The 18,626-nt window shown below is 41.7% G+C and overlaps 1 protein-coding gene across 13 annotated transcripts in view; it reads left to right on the forward strand.

Moving 5' to 3' along the window:
- Positions 1 to 18,626, forward strand: part of RNASEH2B (ribonuclease H2 subunit B) — an 84,774-nt gene that overhangs the window by 55,441 nt on the left and 10,707 nt on the right. For 5 of the 13 annotated variants that reach the window (XR_003434766.1, XR_003434765.1, XR_003434767.1 and 2 more), the window contains exons 9-10: positions 2,635 to 2,677; positions 15,155 to 15,235. Coding sequence is in view for 7 of the 13 variants with exons in the window: in XM_027116369.1 (XP_026972170.1) it covers positions 2,635 to 2,677; positions 15,155 to 15,235 (124 nt within the window). In the remaining 6 variants the exon portion in view is untranslated. Of the gene's footprint in view, positions 1 to 2,634; positions 2,678 to 14,601; positions 14,730 to 15,154; positions 15,236 to 17,632; positions 18,066 to 18,626 lie in introns of those variants that run through there. The other 8 variants (XR_003434768.1, XR_003434769.1, XM_027116374.1 and 5 more) reach the window with 4 other exon arrangements.

Genomic DNA, 18,626 nt, shown 5'->3' on the forward strand with positions numbered 1-18,626 from the left:
AGGGGACTAGTGTCTGTGTTCTGGTGGATGAGGCTGGATCTTGTCTTTCTGATGGGCAGGTCCACGTCTGGTGGTGTGTTTTGGGGTGTCTGTGGACTTACTGTGATTTTAGGCAGCCTCTCTGCTAATGGGTGGGGTTGTGTTCCTGTCTTGCTAGTTGTTTGGCATAGGATGTTCAGCACTGTAGCTTGCTGGTCGTTGAGTGAAGCTGGGTGCTGGTGTTGAGATGGAGATCTCTGGGAGATTTTCGCCGTTTGATATTATGTGGAGCTGAGAGGTCTCTTGTGGACCAGTGTCCTGAACTTGGCTCTCCCACCTCAGAGGCACAGCACTGACTCCTGGTTGCAGCACCAAGAGCCTTTCATCCGCACGGCTCAGAATAAAAGGGAGAAAAAGTAGAAAGAAAGAATTAGTAGAAGTAGAAAGAAAGAAAGGAGGGAGGGAAGGAGGGAGGGAGGGAGGAAGGAAGGAAGGAGGGAAGGAAGGATAAAAAGAAAGTGATAAAATAAAATAAAGATAAAATATAATAAAGTTATTAAAATAAAAAAATAATTATTAAGAGAAAAATAAAGAGGGATAGAGCCCTAGGACAAATGGTAGAAGCAAAGCTATACAGACAAAATCTCACACAGAAGCATACACATACACACTCACAAAAAGAGGAAAAGGGGAAAAAATCATAAATCTTGCTCTCAAAGTCCACCTCCTCAATTTGTGATGATTTGTTGTCTAAAAGAGGGAAGGAAGGAAAGAAAGAACGAAGATAAAGTAAAATAAAATAAAGTTATTAAAATCAAAAGTAATTATTAAGAAAAAAATTTTTAAAAAAAACGGACGTTTAGAACCTTCGGACAAATGGTGGAAGCAAAGCTATACAGACAAAATCTCACACAGAAGCATACACATACACACTCACAAAAAAAGGAAAAGGGGGAAAAATCATAAATCTTGCTCTCAAAGTCCACCTTCTCAATTTGGGATGATTCGTTGTCCATTCATGTATTCCACAGATGCAGGGTACATCAAGTTGATTGTGGAGCTTTAATCCGCTGCTTCTGAGGCTGCTGGGAGAGATTTCCCTTTCTCTTCTTTGTTCTCACAGCTCCCAGGGGCTCAGCTTTGGATTTGGCCCCACCTGTGCGTGTAGGTCGCCGGAGGGCGTCTGTTCTTTGCGCAGACAGGACGGGGTTAAAGGAGCAGCTGACTCGGGGGCTCTGGCTCACTCAGGCCGGGGGGAGGGAGGGGCACGGAGTGCGGGGTGAGCCTGCGGCGGCAGAGGCCAGCGTGACGTTTCACCAGCCTGAGGTGCGCCGTGCGTTCTCCCGGGGAAGTTGTCCCTGGATCCCGGGACCCCGGCAGTGGTTGGCTGCATAGGCTCCCCGGAAGAGGGGTGTGGATAGTGACCTATGCTCGCACACAGGCTTCTTGGTGGCAGCAGCAGCAGCCTTAGCATCTCCTGCCCGTCTCTGGGGTCCACGCTTTTAGCTGCGGCTCGCGCCTGTCTCTGGAGCTCCTTTAAGCAGCGCTCTTAATCCCCTCTCCTCGCGCACCAGGAAACAAAGAGGGAAGAAAAAGTCTCTTGCCTCTTCGGCAGGTCCAGACTTTTCCCCGGACTTCCTCCCGGCTAGCCGTGGCGCACTAACCCCCTGCAGGCTGTGTTCACGCCGCCAACCCCAGTCCTCTCCCTGTGCTCCGACCGAAGCCGTGCCTCAGCTCCCAAGTGCGCCCGCCCTGGCGGGTGAGCAGACAAGCCTCGGGCTGGTGAGTGCTGGTCGGCACCGATCCTCCGTGCAGGAATCTCCCCGCTTTGCCCTCCACACCCCTGTTGCTGTGCTCTCCTCCGCGGCTCCGAAGCTTCCCCCTCTGCCTCCCGCAGTCTCCGCCCACAAAGGGGCTTTCTAGTGTGTGGAAACCTTTCCTCCTTCACAGCTCCCTCCCACTGGTGCAGGTCCCGTCCGTATCCTTTTGTCTCTGTTTATTCTTTTTTCTTTTGCCCTACCCAGCTATGTGGGGGATTTCTTGCCTTTTGGGAGGTCTGAGGTCTTCTGCCAACGTTCCGTAGGTGTTCTGTAGGAGCTGCTCCACGTGTAGATGTATCCCTGGTGTATCTGTGGGGAGGAAGGTGATCTCCGTGTCTTACTTCTCCGCCATCTTCCCGGAAGCACTCCCTATTTTTTTTATATTCTTTACTGCTGAAATTTTTAAGTTTTGGTTAAAGACTTGAGAAAGATATGTCAATTAAACTCTAATACAAGAAAAGTAAAGTTTGTATGACTTTTTGTCAACAGTTAAAATAATTTTCACTTTTGTATATATTCTAGATTCATCATTTATGATGAAAAAATACAGTACCAAAATGCAAATTTTTAGAGGCTAAAGAAAAGCAATTCCATTTCAGCAAATGACTTCTCATTTTGTTCTTTCTCAGACAATTCCAATACTTAGAATTAAGGAGGCAAATGAACATTTATTCACTTAGAAAAATTTCACTCTTTCCACTGAGGTGATTGAACATTAAGATATATGGAGGTGACTAGATGAAAGTAGGACTTACTAAGTCTGAAGTTGGCCCAGTTTTTCTGTTTGCTTGTCTATGAAAAACCATGACTACGATTTTTATTTTTTACTCCTCAGGCTTCCAGAACCTCCAGCTTCAGTGCCAAGCCCTCCATCAAAGGTAAGAAGCTGTGACTAAGCTATCTTTGGAGGACTTAGAAAAATATTATACTTTTGCCACATAAATTTAGTTTAGTATATTTTAAAACATACTTCATTCAACTTATGTGGCATAAAGATTATACTGGGTTCTTCATCAGTATTTTTATTTCTGTGGCTTTTACGTGAATGATAAAGTGCTGTGAGAATCAAAGAGTTGATTTTAGCTGGATACCTGTGTCAAAATATTAAAGAAGTATAATTAAAATTAAGTCTTCTTGAGTGAGCTAGATCCTGTAATTAACTTTATTAATCACCAGGAATACTCTAGAACTAAAACTCATTTTTCCAAATATAATTGTCATGGGCACAAAGGCACATAGAGCATGATTTTTGCAACACAGAGAAGCTATCAGTGGAAAACCTTTCCCCTTCCAGATGTTCTCAAACTGCCACCCACAGCTCCTCTGCACTGTGGGCTATGGCCTAGGTTTGTCTCCCAGATATAGGGAGTAGAGAAGCCAGCTATAAACCACACTTGAGAGCAAAGAGTAGCATCCCGAAGTCCAGGCGTGATCGCAGACCAGTGAGCGCTGCTCAGACACAGGGAAGTAAACACGTGCAACAGCTTGTCAGTGAGGGCATTCTCCTGCCAGAAGAGTAATGAGTGCTTTGCAAATGAATGTAAGGTGGGTGTTAAACAACTTTCCTTTTTCCCTGCTTTCGAGGTGACCAACATACTCAGGATATTTTTTTTTTTTTAACATCTTTATTGGGGTATAATTGCTTTACAATGGTGTGTTAGTTTCTGCTTTATAACAAAGTGAATCAGTTATACATATACATATGTTCCCATATCTCTTCCCTCTTGCATCTCCCTCCCTCCCACCCTCCCTATCCCACCCCTCCAGGCTGTCACAAAGCACCGAGCCTATATCCCTGTGCCATACGGCTGCTTCCCACTAGCTATCTACCTTACATTTGTTAGTGTGTATATGTCCATGACTCTCTCTCGCCCTGTCACAGCTCACCCTTCCCCCTCCCCATAACCTCAAGTCCGTTCTCTAGGAGGTCTCCGTCTTTATTCCTGCCTTACCCCTAGGTTCTTCATGACATTTTTTTTTTCTTAAATTCCATATATATGTGTTAGCATACGGTATTTGTCTTTTTCTTTCTGACTTACTTCACTCTGTATGACAGACTCTGGGTCTATCCACCTCATTACAAATAGCTCAATTTCGTTTCTTTTTATGGCTGAGTAATATTCCATTGTATATATGTGCCACATCTTCTTTATCCATTCATCCCATGATGGGCACTTAGGTTGTTTCCATCTCCAGGCTATTGTAAATAGAGCTGCAATGAACATTTTGGTACATGACTCTTTGAATTTCGGTTTTCTCAGGGTATATGCCCAGTAGTGGGATGGCTGGGTCATATGGTAGTTCTATTTGTAGTTTTTTAAGGAACTGTTCTGTTCTCCTTAGTGGCTGAACCAATTCACATTCCCATACTGTTCTCCATAGTGACTGAACCAATTCACATTCCCATACTGTTCTCCATAGTGGCTGAACCAATTCACATTACCATACTGTTCTCCATAGTGGCTGAACCAATTCACATTCCCACCAGCAGTGCAAGAGTGTTCCCTTTTCTCCACACCCTCTCCAGCATTTATTGTTTCTAGATTTTTTGATAATGGCCATTCTGACTGGTGTGAGATGATATCTCATTGTAGTTTTGATTTGCATTTCACTAATGATTAGTGACGTTGAGCATTCTTTCATGTGTTTGTTGGCAGTCTGTATATCTTCTTTGGAGAAATGTCTATTTAGGTCTTCTGCCCATTTTTGGATTGGGTTGTTTGTTTTTTTGTTATTGAGCTGCATGAGCTGCTTGTAAATTTTGGAGATTAATCCTTTGTCGGTTGCTTCATGTGCAAATATTTTCTCCCATTCTGAGGGTTGTCTTTTGGTCTTGTTTATGGTTTCCTTTACTGTGCAAAAGCTTTGAAGTTTCATTAGGTCCCATTTGTTTATTTTTGTTTTTATTTCCATTACTCTACGAGGTGAATCAAAAAAGATCTTGCTGTGATTTATGTCAAAGAGTGTTCTTCCTATGTTTTCCTCTAAGAGTTTGATAGTTTCTGGCCTTACATTTAGGTCTTTAATCCATTTTGAGCTTATTCTTGTGTATGGTGTTAGGGAGTGATCTAATCTCATTCTTTTACATGTATCTGTCCAGTTTTCCCAGCACCACTTGTTGAAGAGGCTGTCCTTTCTCCACTGTACATTCCTGCCACCTTTGTCAAAGATAAGGTGACCATATGTGCGTGGGTTTATCTCTGGGCTTTCTATCCTGCTCCATTGATCTATCTTTCTGTTTTTGTGCCAGTACCATACTGTCTTGTTTACTGTAGCTTTGTAGTATAGTCTGAAGTCAGGGAGCCTGATTCCTCCTGCTCCTTTTTTCGTTCTTGAGATAGCTTTGGCTATTCAGGGTCTTTTGTGTTTCCATACAAATTGCGAAATTTTTTGTTCTATTTCTGTGAAAAATGCCAGTGGTAGTTTGATAGGGATTGCATTGAATCTGTAGATTGCTTTGGGTAGTAGAGTCATTTTTACAATGTTGATTCTTCCAATCCAAGAACATGGTATATCTCTCCATCTATTTGTAGCATCTTTAATTTCTTTCATCAGTGTCTTATAATTTTCTGCATATAGGTCTTTTGTCTCCTTAGGTAGGTTTATTCCTAAATATTTTATTCTTTTTGTTGCAGTGGTAAATGGGAGTGGTTTCTTGATTTCACTTTCAGATTTTTCATCATTAGTATATAGGAATGCCAGGGATTTCTGTGCATTAATTTTGTATCCTGCTACTTTACCAAATTCATTGATTAGCTCTAGTAGTTTTCTGGTAGCATCTTTAGGATTTTCTATGTATAGTATCATGTCATCTGCAAACAGTGACAGCTTTACTTCTTCTTTTCCGATTTGGATTCCTTTTATTTCCTTTTCTTCTCTGATTGCTGTGGCTAAAACTTCCAAAACTATGTTGAATAACAGTGGTGAGAGTGGGCAACCTTGTCTTGTTCCTGATCTTAGTGGAAATGCTTTCAGTTTTTCACCATTGAGGATGATGTTGGCTGTGGGCTTGTCATATATGGCCTTTATTATGTTGAGGAAAGTTCCCTCTATACCTACTTTCTGCAGGGTTTTTATCATAAATGGGTGTTGAATTTTGTCAAAAGCTTTCTCTGCATCTATTGAGATGATCATATGGTTTTTCTCCTTCAGTTTGTTAATATGGTTTATCACATTGATAGATTTGCGTATATTGAAGAATCCTTGCATTCCTGGAATAAACCCTACTTGATCATGGTGTATGATCCTTTTAATGTGCTGTTGGATTCTGTTTGCTAGTATTTTGTTGAGGATTTTTGCATCTATGTTCATCAGTGATATTGGTCTGTAGTTTTCTTTCTTTGTGACATCCTTGTCTGGTTTTGGTATCAAGGTGATGGTGGCCTCGTAGAAGGAATTTGGGAGTGTTCCTCCCTCTGCTATATTTTGGAAGAGTTTGAGAAGGATAGGTGTTAGCTCTTCTCTAAATGTTTGATAGAATTCGCTTGTGAAGCCATCTGGTCCTGGGCTTTTGTTTGTTGGAAGATTTTTAATCACAGTTTCAATTTCAGTGCTTGTGATTGGTCTGCTCATATTTTCTATTTCTTCCTGATTCAGTCTTGGCAGGTTGTGCATTTCTAAGAATTTGTCCATTTCTTCCAGGTTGTCCATTTTATTGGCATAGAGTTGCTTGTAGTAATCTCTTAAGATGCTTTGTATTTCTGCGTTGTCTGTTGTAACTTCTCCTTTTTCGTTTCTAATTTTATTGATTTGAGTCCTCTCCCTCTTTTTCTTGATGAGTCTGGCTAATGGTTTATCAATTTTGCTTATCTTCTCAAAGAACCAGCTTTTAGTTTTATTAATGTTTGCTATTGTTTTCTTTGTTTCTATTTCATTTATTTCTGCTCTGATCTTTATGATTTCTTTCCTTTTGCTAATTTTGGGTTTTGTTTTTTCTTTCTCTAGTTGCTTTAGGTGTAAGTTTAGATTGTTTATTTGAGATTTTTCTTGTTTCTTGAGGTAGGCTTGTATAGCTATAAACTTCCCTCTTAGAACTGCTGTTGCTGCATCCCATAGGTTTTGGATCATCGTGTTTTCATTGTCATTTGTCTCTAGGTATTTTTTGATTTCCTCTTTGATTTCTTCAGTGATCTCTTGGTTATTTAGTAATGTATTGTTTAGCCTCCATGTGTTTTTGTTTTTTACGTTTTTTTCCCTGTAATGCATTTCTAATCTCATAGCCTTGTGGTCAGAAAAGATGCTTGATATGATTTCAGTTTTCTTAAATTTACTGAGGCTTGATTTGTGACCCAAGATGTGATCGATCCTGGAGAATGTTCCATGGGCACTTGAGAAGAAAGTGTAATCTGCTGTTTTGGGATGGAATGTCCCATAAATATCAATTAAATCTATCTGGTCTGTTGTGTCATTTAAAGCTTCTGTTTCCTTATTTACTGTCATTTTGGATGATCTGTCCATTGGTGATAAAGTTCCCCACTATTATTGTGTTACTGTCGATTTCCTCTTTCATAGCTGTTAGCAGTTGCCTTATGTATTGAGGTGCTCTTATGTTGGGTGCATATATATTTGTAATTGTTATATCTTCTTCTTGGATTGATCCCTTGATCATTATGTAATGTTCTTCCTTGTCTCTTGTAACATTCTTTACATTAAAGTCTGTTTTATCTGATATGAGTATAGCTACTCCAGCTTTCTTTTGATTTCCATTTGCAGGAATATCTTTTTCCATCCCCTCAGTTTCAGTCTGTATGTGTCCCTAGTTCTGAAGTGAGTCTCTTGTAGACAGCATATATATGGGTCTTGTTTTTGTATCCATTCAGCAAGCCTCTGTCTTTTGGTTGGAGCATTTAATCCATTCACGTTTAAGGTAATTATCGATATGTATGTTCCTATGACCATTTTCTTAATTGTTTTGGGTTTGTTTTTGTAGGTGCTTTTCTTCTCTTGTGTTTCCCACTTAGAGAAGTTCCTTTAGCATTTGTTGTAGAGCTGGTTTGGTGGTGCTGAATTCTCTTAGCTTTTGCTTGTCTGTAAAGCTTTTGATTTCTCCTTCCAATCTGGATGAGATCCTAGCCGGGTAGAGTAATCTTGGTTGTAGGTTCTTCCCTTTCATCACTTTAAGTATATCATGCCACTTCCTTCTGGCTTGTAGAGTTTCTGCTGAGAAATCAGCCATTAACCTTATGGGAGTTCCCTTGTGTGTTATTTGTCATTTTTCCCTTGCTGCTTTTAATAAATTTTCTTTGTCTTTAATTTTTGCCAGTTTGATTACTGTGTGTCTTGTCTTGATTACTGCTGCGCTTCCTGGACTTGGGTAGCTATTTCCTTTCCCATGTTAGGGAAGTTTTCGACTATAATCTCTTCAAATATTTTCTCTGGTTCTTTCTCTCTCTCTTCTCCTTCTGGGACCCATATAATGCGAATGTTGTTGCATTTAATGTTGTCCCAGAGGTCTCTTCGGCTGTCTTCATTTCTTTTCATTCTTTTTTCTTCTGTTCCACAGCAGTGAATTCCACCATTCTGTCTTCCAGGTCACTTATCCGTTCTCCTGCCTCAGTTATTCTGCTATTGATTCCTTCTAGTGTAGTTTTCATTTCAGTTACTGTATTGTTCATCTCTGTTTGTTTGTTCTTTAATTCTTCTAGGTCTTTGTTAAACATTTCTTGCATCTTCTCGATCTTTGCCTCCATTCTTTTTCCGAGGTCCTGGATCATCTTCACTATCAATATTCTGAATTCTTTTTCTGGAAGGTTGCCTATCTCCACTTCATTTAGTTGTTTTTCTGGGGTTTTATCTTTTTACTTCATCTGGTACATAGCCCTCTGCCTTTTCATCTTGTCTATCTTTCTGTGAATGTGGTTTTTGTTCTACAGGCTGCAGGCCAGTTGTTCTTGCTTCTGCTGTCTGCCCTCTGGTGGATGAGGCTATCTCTGGTCCGTATTGTTAAAGACACTGAAGGCCATGTCCATAAGAAGGTTGAGAGGGGTTTGGGGACCCACGGCAAGCTTTTGCAGCTTCCTATGGATGTCAGGGGCCGAATGGGGGTAAATGAAGTAAGTTGCAAGCACAATGCGTCCCTCAAAAGCATCTGGGTCCACATTTGTATACTTTCTGAGGGAATCTACCAGCCAGGCCCGAAATAGGGCTGGATTTTTGTCCTCACCTTGGGCGATCTCTTAAACCTCATCATAGTTGACAGGTTTAATTATGCGCTGTTGTCTCATCCCTTCAGTGAGGCAAAGGATCATGTGGTCTCTTCTAGGGATACTAGGTTGGCCTAGTTCATAGTCCCAATTGGGATCAATCAGTGGCATTGCTGTCATGCCCACAGGGTAATAATTGGGTTGGACAGTGTATAATCCATCAGCATATGCTTGAGCATGCACCCAAATACAGGTCTTTTCGTCACGGGTGCTGCAGTGGGAAATGGCAACATTCAGGTCCTTCCAAATAAGGTCGTAGGAAAGCATTAGTCCCTGGAATTCTTCAGTGAACTGGCTAGGATCCTCTGAGAATCGGCCTAAGTGAGTGCAGCACTGGTTGAGGTCAGACAAAGAAAGGGGGTGCAGACTCTGGTCATTCCTTGAGGTCTGCCTGTTGCTTCTTAGAGGGGGCAAAGGAGCTCTGGCTGCACTTCTGGTATGGAAGGATAAAGAGGCTTATATGGTGCTGGAGGGGCTGAAGATGGCGAAAGAGGACTTGGGTCTTCTGTCCGAGACTTATTTTCCTGCAGAGATACTACCAGAGGGGGTTTTTGAATAGTTTGAACAGGTCCCAACCTGCAAGGTTCCCTAACACAGGACTTGCATAGCTCCAGGTTCTCTCTTAGGGCCATAAGGGCCTGAACATAAGGAATCTCTGTCCGTTTTCCATGCCTTTCGCAAAAAAATTCTAACTGTACGATGGTATTATAGTGGAGGCTTCCATTTTCTGGCCAGATCTCATCATCCTCAAGTTTATACTGGGGCCAGGCTGTATTACAGAAGAAGATGAGCTTTTCCTGTTTAAAAAAATCTAGAGAAAACTTGTCCCAGTGACTTAGAATGCACCCTGAGGGGTGAATCCTTGGGGATGGAGGAGATGCTCCCCACTGATCCTTCAGGGAGAGAGGGCTCCCATAAAAGAGAGGAGCACTACAGTTAGGATGTCCCTTTAGGGGTTCCCTCTGTCAGGACTGGCTACAGGCATCCCTGTTCACCTAGTCCTGTCAACTTTGGCCAATGTCAGGGTAGTTAGTGGCCCTGCCACATGGCAACTCTGCCAGCCCCAGAGTGCTGGGGCCTGTGTCCTATCCTGACAGCTCTGGTACCCAGGATGAACGACCTTCCTGAGGGTTTCTCTGTAGATTCTCTGACCATTGAGTAATCCATGTGTTCCAGGGTGTATTCCCCTGGAACAGACGTCTTCATAGTTCCAGGAGCTATTTAGGTCCCAGTCCCCTTTCTCTAAAAGGGTGGTCAGGATCTGAAAACAGGCACTGGCCACTAAGGGAGGTGGTATGTAGGACTGTGTACCAGCCTCCTTTCTATTATCTAGAGAAGTCTTAATTTCCTTTCATTTACAGTCCAAGTAAGGCTGCATTTTATATTTCCACAAAGTTGAACCTGATCATAGTTAATCAAATGGTCCGTGTCCCTGGCTGCCTGTGAAAATGGCTGGAAACTTTTCTTGACATGCCCTATGCATATGCAATAGTGAAATGTGTAGGACCTAGCAGCTAGGTTGGAAAACGCCTGACAAATTTCTTCCCCCCATTTCCAAGGAAGTAATAAGAGCAAGATAGAGACACAGAGACAAAGATAGTCAGACATAAGTGGACCTAAAATAATCCTGTGGGGATAGCCACAGGGAAAGGGAGGGTGTTATGTTTTAAGCTTGTGTGCCTAAAAACGTTACATGGAAGTTGTTTTAAGGTGGGTGGACAGACCTATCTTCTCTCTAGTCCCTTCCATGACCCACATATCCTTACACGGCAGGAGTCTTGTGGTGGGAAACACCCTGGTGTCTTACATATGCTTGACCCATGCCCACGTATGTTGCAGCAAGCAGGTCCAAAAGGTGACAGGCAAAGGGAGCAAAAGGGAGAGTAATGACAAGAAGTCAGGCAGTGGCTCTCAAGCACAAGTGAGATGAGAGGCTAAGACTTGCCAGGGAAAGGAGGAGGGATATTTGACCTCCCAATAATTCTCCTGGCTGGCTTACCACAGATGTTGCCAGAGGGTAGGTTCTTGTTTCCTCACAGAAAGAATTCAGAGACAAGTCACAAGAGGCCAAGTAAGCAAAGCGAGGATTTATTGAGAGATAGTAAACTCTCAGGAGGGAACACGGGCAGGCTCAGACAAGCTGAGGCTCAGCCCCTTTGAAATGACTAATGGTAGGCCCTTCTTACCCTCAGATATTTTGGTGGACACCGAAACCAGTGAGGTCACTAAGTTCCTAATAAATCAGGATAAGTCCTAAAGGTGATTTCAGAGTCTGGAAATCAGGTTTTGCTGGCCCTAGCCAAGAAACTCACCCCATCTCTCTTGAAGTTCATATCCCGTCCCTAACGCAGCTTCCATGCTTGGATCTCACCCCTCACATCAATATTTCTAACCAATACCAAGTACTCATTCCCAAGTGCAATGAGTCTAGCCTGTCTTGCTGCCTCTGCCCCTAGTGACCAGTGGAAGAGGGAGGGAAAACGCCAGTTGTCCGGCATTTACAATATGGCCCTCCTAAGGCCTACAGAAAAGTCCCCACACCTCACGACCCCTCTTGTAACGGTGGCCTCTCTCCTCAAGCCGCGTGGGTACACCCTCTTGGGCAAACCACTTACAGGAATGGCTCAGCTCCTCAGAAGTGCGCCAGGCGTGCACTGCCCCAGACGCCTGTCCCTCTGCGGCCTGAACATAAACCAGCTGCCTTCTCAGAATAACCCCAGCTCTCCTTCCCCTCCCCAGGATTGGCTGTGGCCTTGCCTTGGATAGATAAGGCCCTGCTTGCGGGACAGTGCACGCTAGGCCAGCTAAGTAATCAGATGAACCTAGGTGTATCCCTCCATAATATCCGCCACTCCTGAAGTAAGAGGCTGATGGGCCTCATCCTGGCAGCAACTGGAGCAGCTGTTGTTTGGTGGCCCCATGGGCGGCTTTGCCTACCTTGAGGCAATGTGTTGCAACCTGCCAGATATTCTGTCTCCTCTGGCCAGGACCATGGGGGAACCCCCTTTATTTCCTAGCAAGTGTGGTGATGGATAACAGACTGGCCCTGGACTATCTGCTAGCTGAACGGGGAGGGGTGTGTGCAGTAATCAAAAAATGTGCTGCACCTCCATCAACACCACTGGCCAGGTGGAAGAAGATATGCAAAAGATACACGAACAGGCCCAGTGGCTCCACACTTGTGGGAAGGGTGACCCCAGTGCCAGCTCCACATGGACTGCAGTCAGAGGGGTATTACCAAACATGACCTGGTTCCTACCCCTGCTTGGACCTCTGACTACAGTAATATTTTTGCTGATTTGGGGCCCCTGCCTTTTTAGTCTCCTGTTTGTTAAGTCTGTTTCTTCAGGTTACGACAGTGTCACCTACATGTGATGGTATGCCAGGGATTTCAACCCATCCTGCAAGAAGATGGGGACCATCAACACCCACTGGACAGGGCTGCAGCCTCCTTCTACTCCCCACTCCCCATCTCTGCCACTGTACATGACCCTGAGACCTCCTGTCTCTGACAGAGCAAGGTGATCTGGACCCCACTGGTAGGGACAATGCCCCTGCTCAGCTTGAAGCAGCTACGGAAGACGGACCGTCGACCCTTTGACCCTTAAAAGATTTTAAGGGTCCAGACTCCCTGAGGGGGGAGACGTTAGAGCAGGCAGTTAGCCAGACATGAGCAGAGGAGGGAGGCACAGGTCATGTGACAGGAGACCATAATACATCTTGCAATGACAGGGGTTCTAGGGGCAAACACAGAAAAGCGGGAACCTCCGGGCTGACAGGAGACCATATGTCTTGTGAAGACAAGGGTCCTAGAGGCAAACAAAGAAAGGCAGGAACCTCCTGGTCGGAATGTAACCTTTTGCTCATTATGCCCTCATTACAGTAGAATTAGCATTGCAACCAGAGCAGTACCCATCATGCACCGGCACCATGACAGATCCGAGCAAAGCCAAATAAGGACAGAAACTCCCCCTCCTCTCGGGAAGGTGGACCTGGGATGAAAACCAGGAAATTACTCCCCAAATCCCTCCCTCCTTGATGAATATTCCACCCAATCATTTTCACACCCCGTATAACCAGCTTGCCGAAAGGACTCACTGCTGCTCACCTGAGCCTGCCTGCGCTCCCTCCTGAGAGTGTACTGTCACTCAGTAAATCCTTTGCTTACTTGGCCTCTCAGTCTCAGCTCTGAATTCTTTCTACAAAAATACGAGAACCTACCCTCTGGCCGCACGAAGACAGCCACAGACAATTCATAAGCCAATCAGTATGGCTGTGTTCCAGTAAAACTTCATTTATAAAAACAGACAGCCAGCTGGACTTGGCCCCTGAGCGGGACTTGGCTAAGCCCAGATTTAGATCTTGGCATCTCATTTCTCCTACATCTCAACTTCACCTCCTAGATTATTTTAGTCGCTTTCTGAGGCTTTCCTGCTCTATTGTGTCTTCCTGGGGCTCCGGTTTGTACATTGCAAACTTCACTGGATGATGTACCATAGTTGAAACAAGTGTAGGATAATGTCTGCTGCTAGGTTTCCCATCTGTGTCTAGGATTTGATTGATTTTTACAGAAATATAGTTGATTGTTTGCAGGAAATAACGTTCCAGTGACTGTTAGGTATCTTTGCATCTGTGTTGTAATCCGTAGCATGGAGCCTCTCATCCTTAATATGTTTTGCATTATTTTATTACTATTACGTTTGACTATGTTGAGGCCCGGCTTCCAGTTCTCACCCCCTTGCATCTTTTGAATTTATCACTGTCAGCTGGCAGAGCTGAATGCAATCAGTGGATTTGGAGATGTTCCTAAGTGCCTTCTTTGCAAGTCATTTGTAAGAATAAGACCAATCTTAGCATTAGTTCCTCTGTACTTTTCTGTCTGCCTTTTTTTCCAGAACTGTACCCATTTAGTCAGACCCTTTGTTACTGTCTTTCTGAGCCACTTTTCTATTTCTTCTGAAACATTCCCCCAAATCTGTAGTGATTCAGTCTTTTAAATAACAGAAATTTAAGTAGATGTTACAGTTAATGTTTTTTTCCCAACGTATTCAACAGTGTGCTGGTGAAAAATTTCAAGACGTGTCATTTTACCCACTTGTATTGTACATGGGCTGTGGCATCTTTTAGTAGCGACTCTACGGTTCTTTGTGTAGTGAAAGCTGGGTGTGAAGAGTGAAGCTGGGAACAAATCTGCATTTCCTAGGGCGGGTCCATATTGGGTCTTGTCAACCCAGCGTCTCCACAGAGAGCTTGAAAATCTGTAAAAGTCCAAGTTGTGATCCCTGTGCAGTCAGTTCTCCATGTTAAACATCAAGACTTACCTGCCCTGCTATGTGCCTTTTACATAATAAATGTGTCAGATTCCTACTGTAATATGAACATATGGCCACAGTCTAGCTCTTGACAAGAGTCTCACATTCATTGATTGGTGAAAAATGCTCATGTGAAAGGTGAAATCATGAAGTAAAGGTTGACCTAATTGCATTGGGTTCAATGGAAAGAGCACTTGTACCATAGTTGAGATCTCACCTCAAGTCCTCTGCTAGGTGACCTTAAGCTGTTTACTTAACCTCTGTGCTTCCTTCTGCTTGCTTTGCAAGGTTGTTCTTATGTGGATAAAATGAGATAATTGAATTGAAAGGAGGTAAGAACATAAAGCTATACAAAGATGGTGACAGTCAGAATGCTGTCCCTGTATTCCTAAATGGACATTACAGCAGCCCTGCAGGTGAATGAAGTCGGGGTTCTGGCTGGACCCCGGCCACCTTAAAGGAAATTCTCTTCTTTGCCTTCTGTGCCTGCATTCACCCCCCCTTAGACTGTCCTGGAAGTCAGCAGTCACCTCGATGCCCCCTGTCCCTGGTACATACATTATGTGATCATACCGCTAGACAGCCTAAGGGCTGGGTCATGGGCTTGCCTGCTCACATCTCCCCATCACCAAGGCTGCTTCTTGGAAGGGACGTCTGGCTTAGTTCCTAGATAATTGGCAAAAAGCGAAGGGACTTGTAAAAAGTAAGCCCTCTGCAGGGTCTGCTGCTCCATTTGACCTCGCTATTGGTCCAAATTGCACATACATGTTGGGTTTTTTTTTTAATGGACTGATGTAAGTGTCAAGGTGACGTTTGACACTTCACTGCTCTAACATTGCAGAAAGTAAAGTTATCAGATGAGCCCATAGAAGCAAAAGAAGATTACACTAAGTTTAACACTAAAGATTTGAAGACTGTAAAGGTATGTGTCTGGGTGCAGCAGCAAATACTCTTGAATCCTGTGGCTGTTGCTGCATGGGGACTTCGAGGAACAATTGCATGCTTGATTGTGATTTTAACCATGAAGAATTATTACTTGCATTTCTGTGACTTAAGAATTAATTCAAAATTATGAATGGTGATGAAAGCGTCAAGCAAAGAAGACTTTGTACAGATAAAGAAAGGCAGTATACTTATTAGCAAGAGTGTGCCTCAACTTTGCAATATATTCAGAGTGATAGGATGGGGCAGAGGAAGGGGCTCCAAAGGTAATTTTTTGTCGACTCTCCTGCCCAGTAGCTTCCCAGAAATTATGACAATGACAACAATTATTAACAACTCCATAATTCAGCAACCACCCCAGCAAGTATTTTCATAACATTTCTTACTGATTTATCCTATACATCATCATATATATATATACACACACACATATAGTTTGGGGTTCTGCCTTTTTCATTTAGCTCTATATTGTGAAAATGTTCATGTCATTAAGCTTTCTTTGAAAAATTATTAATGGTTTTGTGATATTCAGTCATGTGTTATTTTATTTCACCACAGGGAATATATTTAATCATTCTCCTATTTTTGGACACATAGGTTACTTCTGCTTTTTTGTTTTTGTTTTAATGAGGTGATAAACATTCTCATTTATAGTCTGCATCTCTATTTCATTAGACACAATTTAAAACTAAGAGTAAAGGCTTAGAAAACATGAACTCTTTCCATGATTACTGGTATACATATATATAGCTAAAATGCTTTCCAAAAGTGTAGCAGAAATTTGTACTCCCAGCCGTTATTGCTGATGAGTGTTCATCTCACATTCTTGAAAACATCAAGTATTATTTTTATTCTTGAAAAATTTGCCTAAGTAGGCTACTTTAGGTAGAAAGGTTGTTTTTCCAAATGCTTATTGCCTATCTGCATTTTTGCAAATTGTCAGTTCATGTTTCTTGCCTGTTTTTATGTTGGGATAGTAATATTTTTCTTGTTGATTTGTAAGAGCTCATTCTAAATTCAGGCTATTAACACTTTTCATGACATATAGGGTACAGATAATTTTCCAGTTTGTTTAGGCTTTTCATTTGACTTTTGAACTATTTTAAGTTTATCTGAGGATTAAATATGGAAGTTTTTTATGATTTTCTCATTATTTTTATGCTTAGAAAGACCTTGCCTTGCCCCAAGATAGGTTAACTTCCACCTAGATTTTAAGAACACTTACTCTCCTTAGATTTAATGTTTTCTAAAAATTGTATTCTTTAATCTACATGTAATTTATCAGGGCATGGGCTATCAGGGGATAATCCAACTTGAGATTTGGCTAAAATAGCTGGTTATCTCAGTGCCTTCTGTAAGCAGGGACATTTTCGAGTTTCTCTTTGAGGAGTATTTCTGCCCCACCCTTCTAAGTGCTGCTTCCCATTGTATCCACTTGGGCACCGCACCAGTGAGATAAGAGGTTGGACCAGGATGTCAGTTAATTGCAGGGGATGGAGGATAACTTGTCTCAGAGACTGTCACTTTTCCCCATCCAGCCAAAATATAAGCCTACTAAATTATAAGTGACAGAATGTAAAAAGCAAATTTTTAGGGATCATATATTGACTGTGCCCTTAAAAGATACCTTGGCAATGGCTCTGTCTCACAGTTCCCAGAGAGACAGATGATTTTTTCTTTGCTGATTCCCATCATTTATGCTTTTGCTGAACACTGAAGTAAAATCAGCTGCTATTTCCCTTCTGCCAGTGCTTGTTATAGGACATGGCAAAACAAAACAAAACAAAAACAGTGACCAGGAAGAGAGAGAATTTTAAAAGGCAGAGTTATTTGGAGTCAGCTTTTTAGAAAGTATTTTTTTGTTGGAGGAAAAATGGGACAGCTATCCTGCTGGTCCTGGATGCTTTGCAATACAGGTTATCTTTTGAATATAATAGCTTTGTCCTTGCTTTCCCATAGAGCCTATGAATAAAATCAGATGGTAGATTGTTGTGAATTATTCATCATTTGGTAATACAAGGCTGTAATTCCTCCCTCTGACAATTGCTGCCTGTGTCAGTTCCATTGTTTGTGTTATTTCACTTAATACACCCTCCAGAATTATTTCCCCTAAAGTAAACCGTTGGTTGTAACATTCCACTCCTTAGAAGGCGGCAGTTTTGTCTCCTGCCTCTTTTAACATATTTTGTCTCTTAGATCTGAATTCTGAATAGAAATCAGAACTTTTAAGAAGAATCACTCCTTTATGAAGCATGTCAGCAGCAAATGCTTACCTCCCTTAACGAACCTTGAGACATGCATGGTCTTGTTTGATTTGCATGTATGATTTATAAATGTTACATTCATAACAATTTTTCTCTCTTATTTTCAATAACAGAAAAATAGCAAAATGACTGCAGCTCAGAAGGCTTTGGCTAAAGTTGACAAGAGTGGAATGAAAAGTATTGATTCCTTTTTTGGTGCAAAACATGTTAAAAAAATTGGAAAGATTTGAAACTTTGAAAATTAAATCAAGCAAAAATATTTGCCTTCTACATGTCCCATTTTCAGCCTTCCTCCATTCCACTGTACTTCCTAACCCTTAATTACCACCTTTTGAAAAAAAGTAGGAAGGGGGCAATTTTCAGATTCACTTGAACATTTCTTTGTGTTTGATTTTTGTGTTTTCCTGAACAAAATATGGGAAAGTAATTGTATAACTTCATGGCTTGTGGCCTTTGGAGTTTTGTTTGACATCATGAAAAGTAATCAAGTGAATAGAATTAACCTCTAGCATCACAATTTCCTCAATAAACTGATGTGTGACAATATTTGAGTGTATGCCTGTTATTTTATGCAACGTTGCACATGGTAGCTATAGCAATATGGTTTTCAATATACTGAGAGAAATATAACACAACTATCAGATAAACTACTACTTTTTAAAAGCCTTTAGTTTTGGGTAAATCTTTTGTTTAATGTATTTTCTGTTTTATGAATACATGTTCTTTGCAGAAAATAGAGAAAAGTATAAAACAAAAATTATAATCTCCCGACTTTTCATTACCTGGAGGTAATATGGTGTATTTTCTTCTATAATAATTTTTAAAGGAATTATAATAGTAATTTTATAACCTTTTTTCTTGACATCATTTTGTGAGCATTTTCCCAGGCTACTCTTCTTCATAAGTATACTTCTTTAATGACAGTAATTTTTAATTATTTGAGTATTTGATTATTTAATGATCATAGTCCTATCTTGGACATTTGTATTATTTTTAAACATTTGCTATTGGAAGAATCAGATTCTATGTAAATATTTGTCCGTATCTTTTATTGTTTTCTTAGAATGGATTTTTAGAGGTGGGCTTACTGATTAATAACTAAGGTTT

Source organism: Aethalodelphis obliquidens, unplaced genomic scaffold, assembly GCF_003676395.1.
Source record: "Aethalodelphis obliquidens isolate GAN/ISIS:26980383/991018 unplaced genomic scaffold, ASM367639v1 scaffold16, whole genome shotgun sequence".
NCBI lineage: Eukaryota > Metazoa > Chordata > Mammalia > Artiodactyla > Delphinidae > Aethalodelphis > Aethalodelphis obliquidens.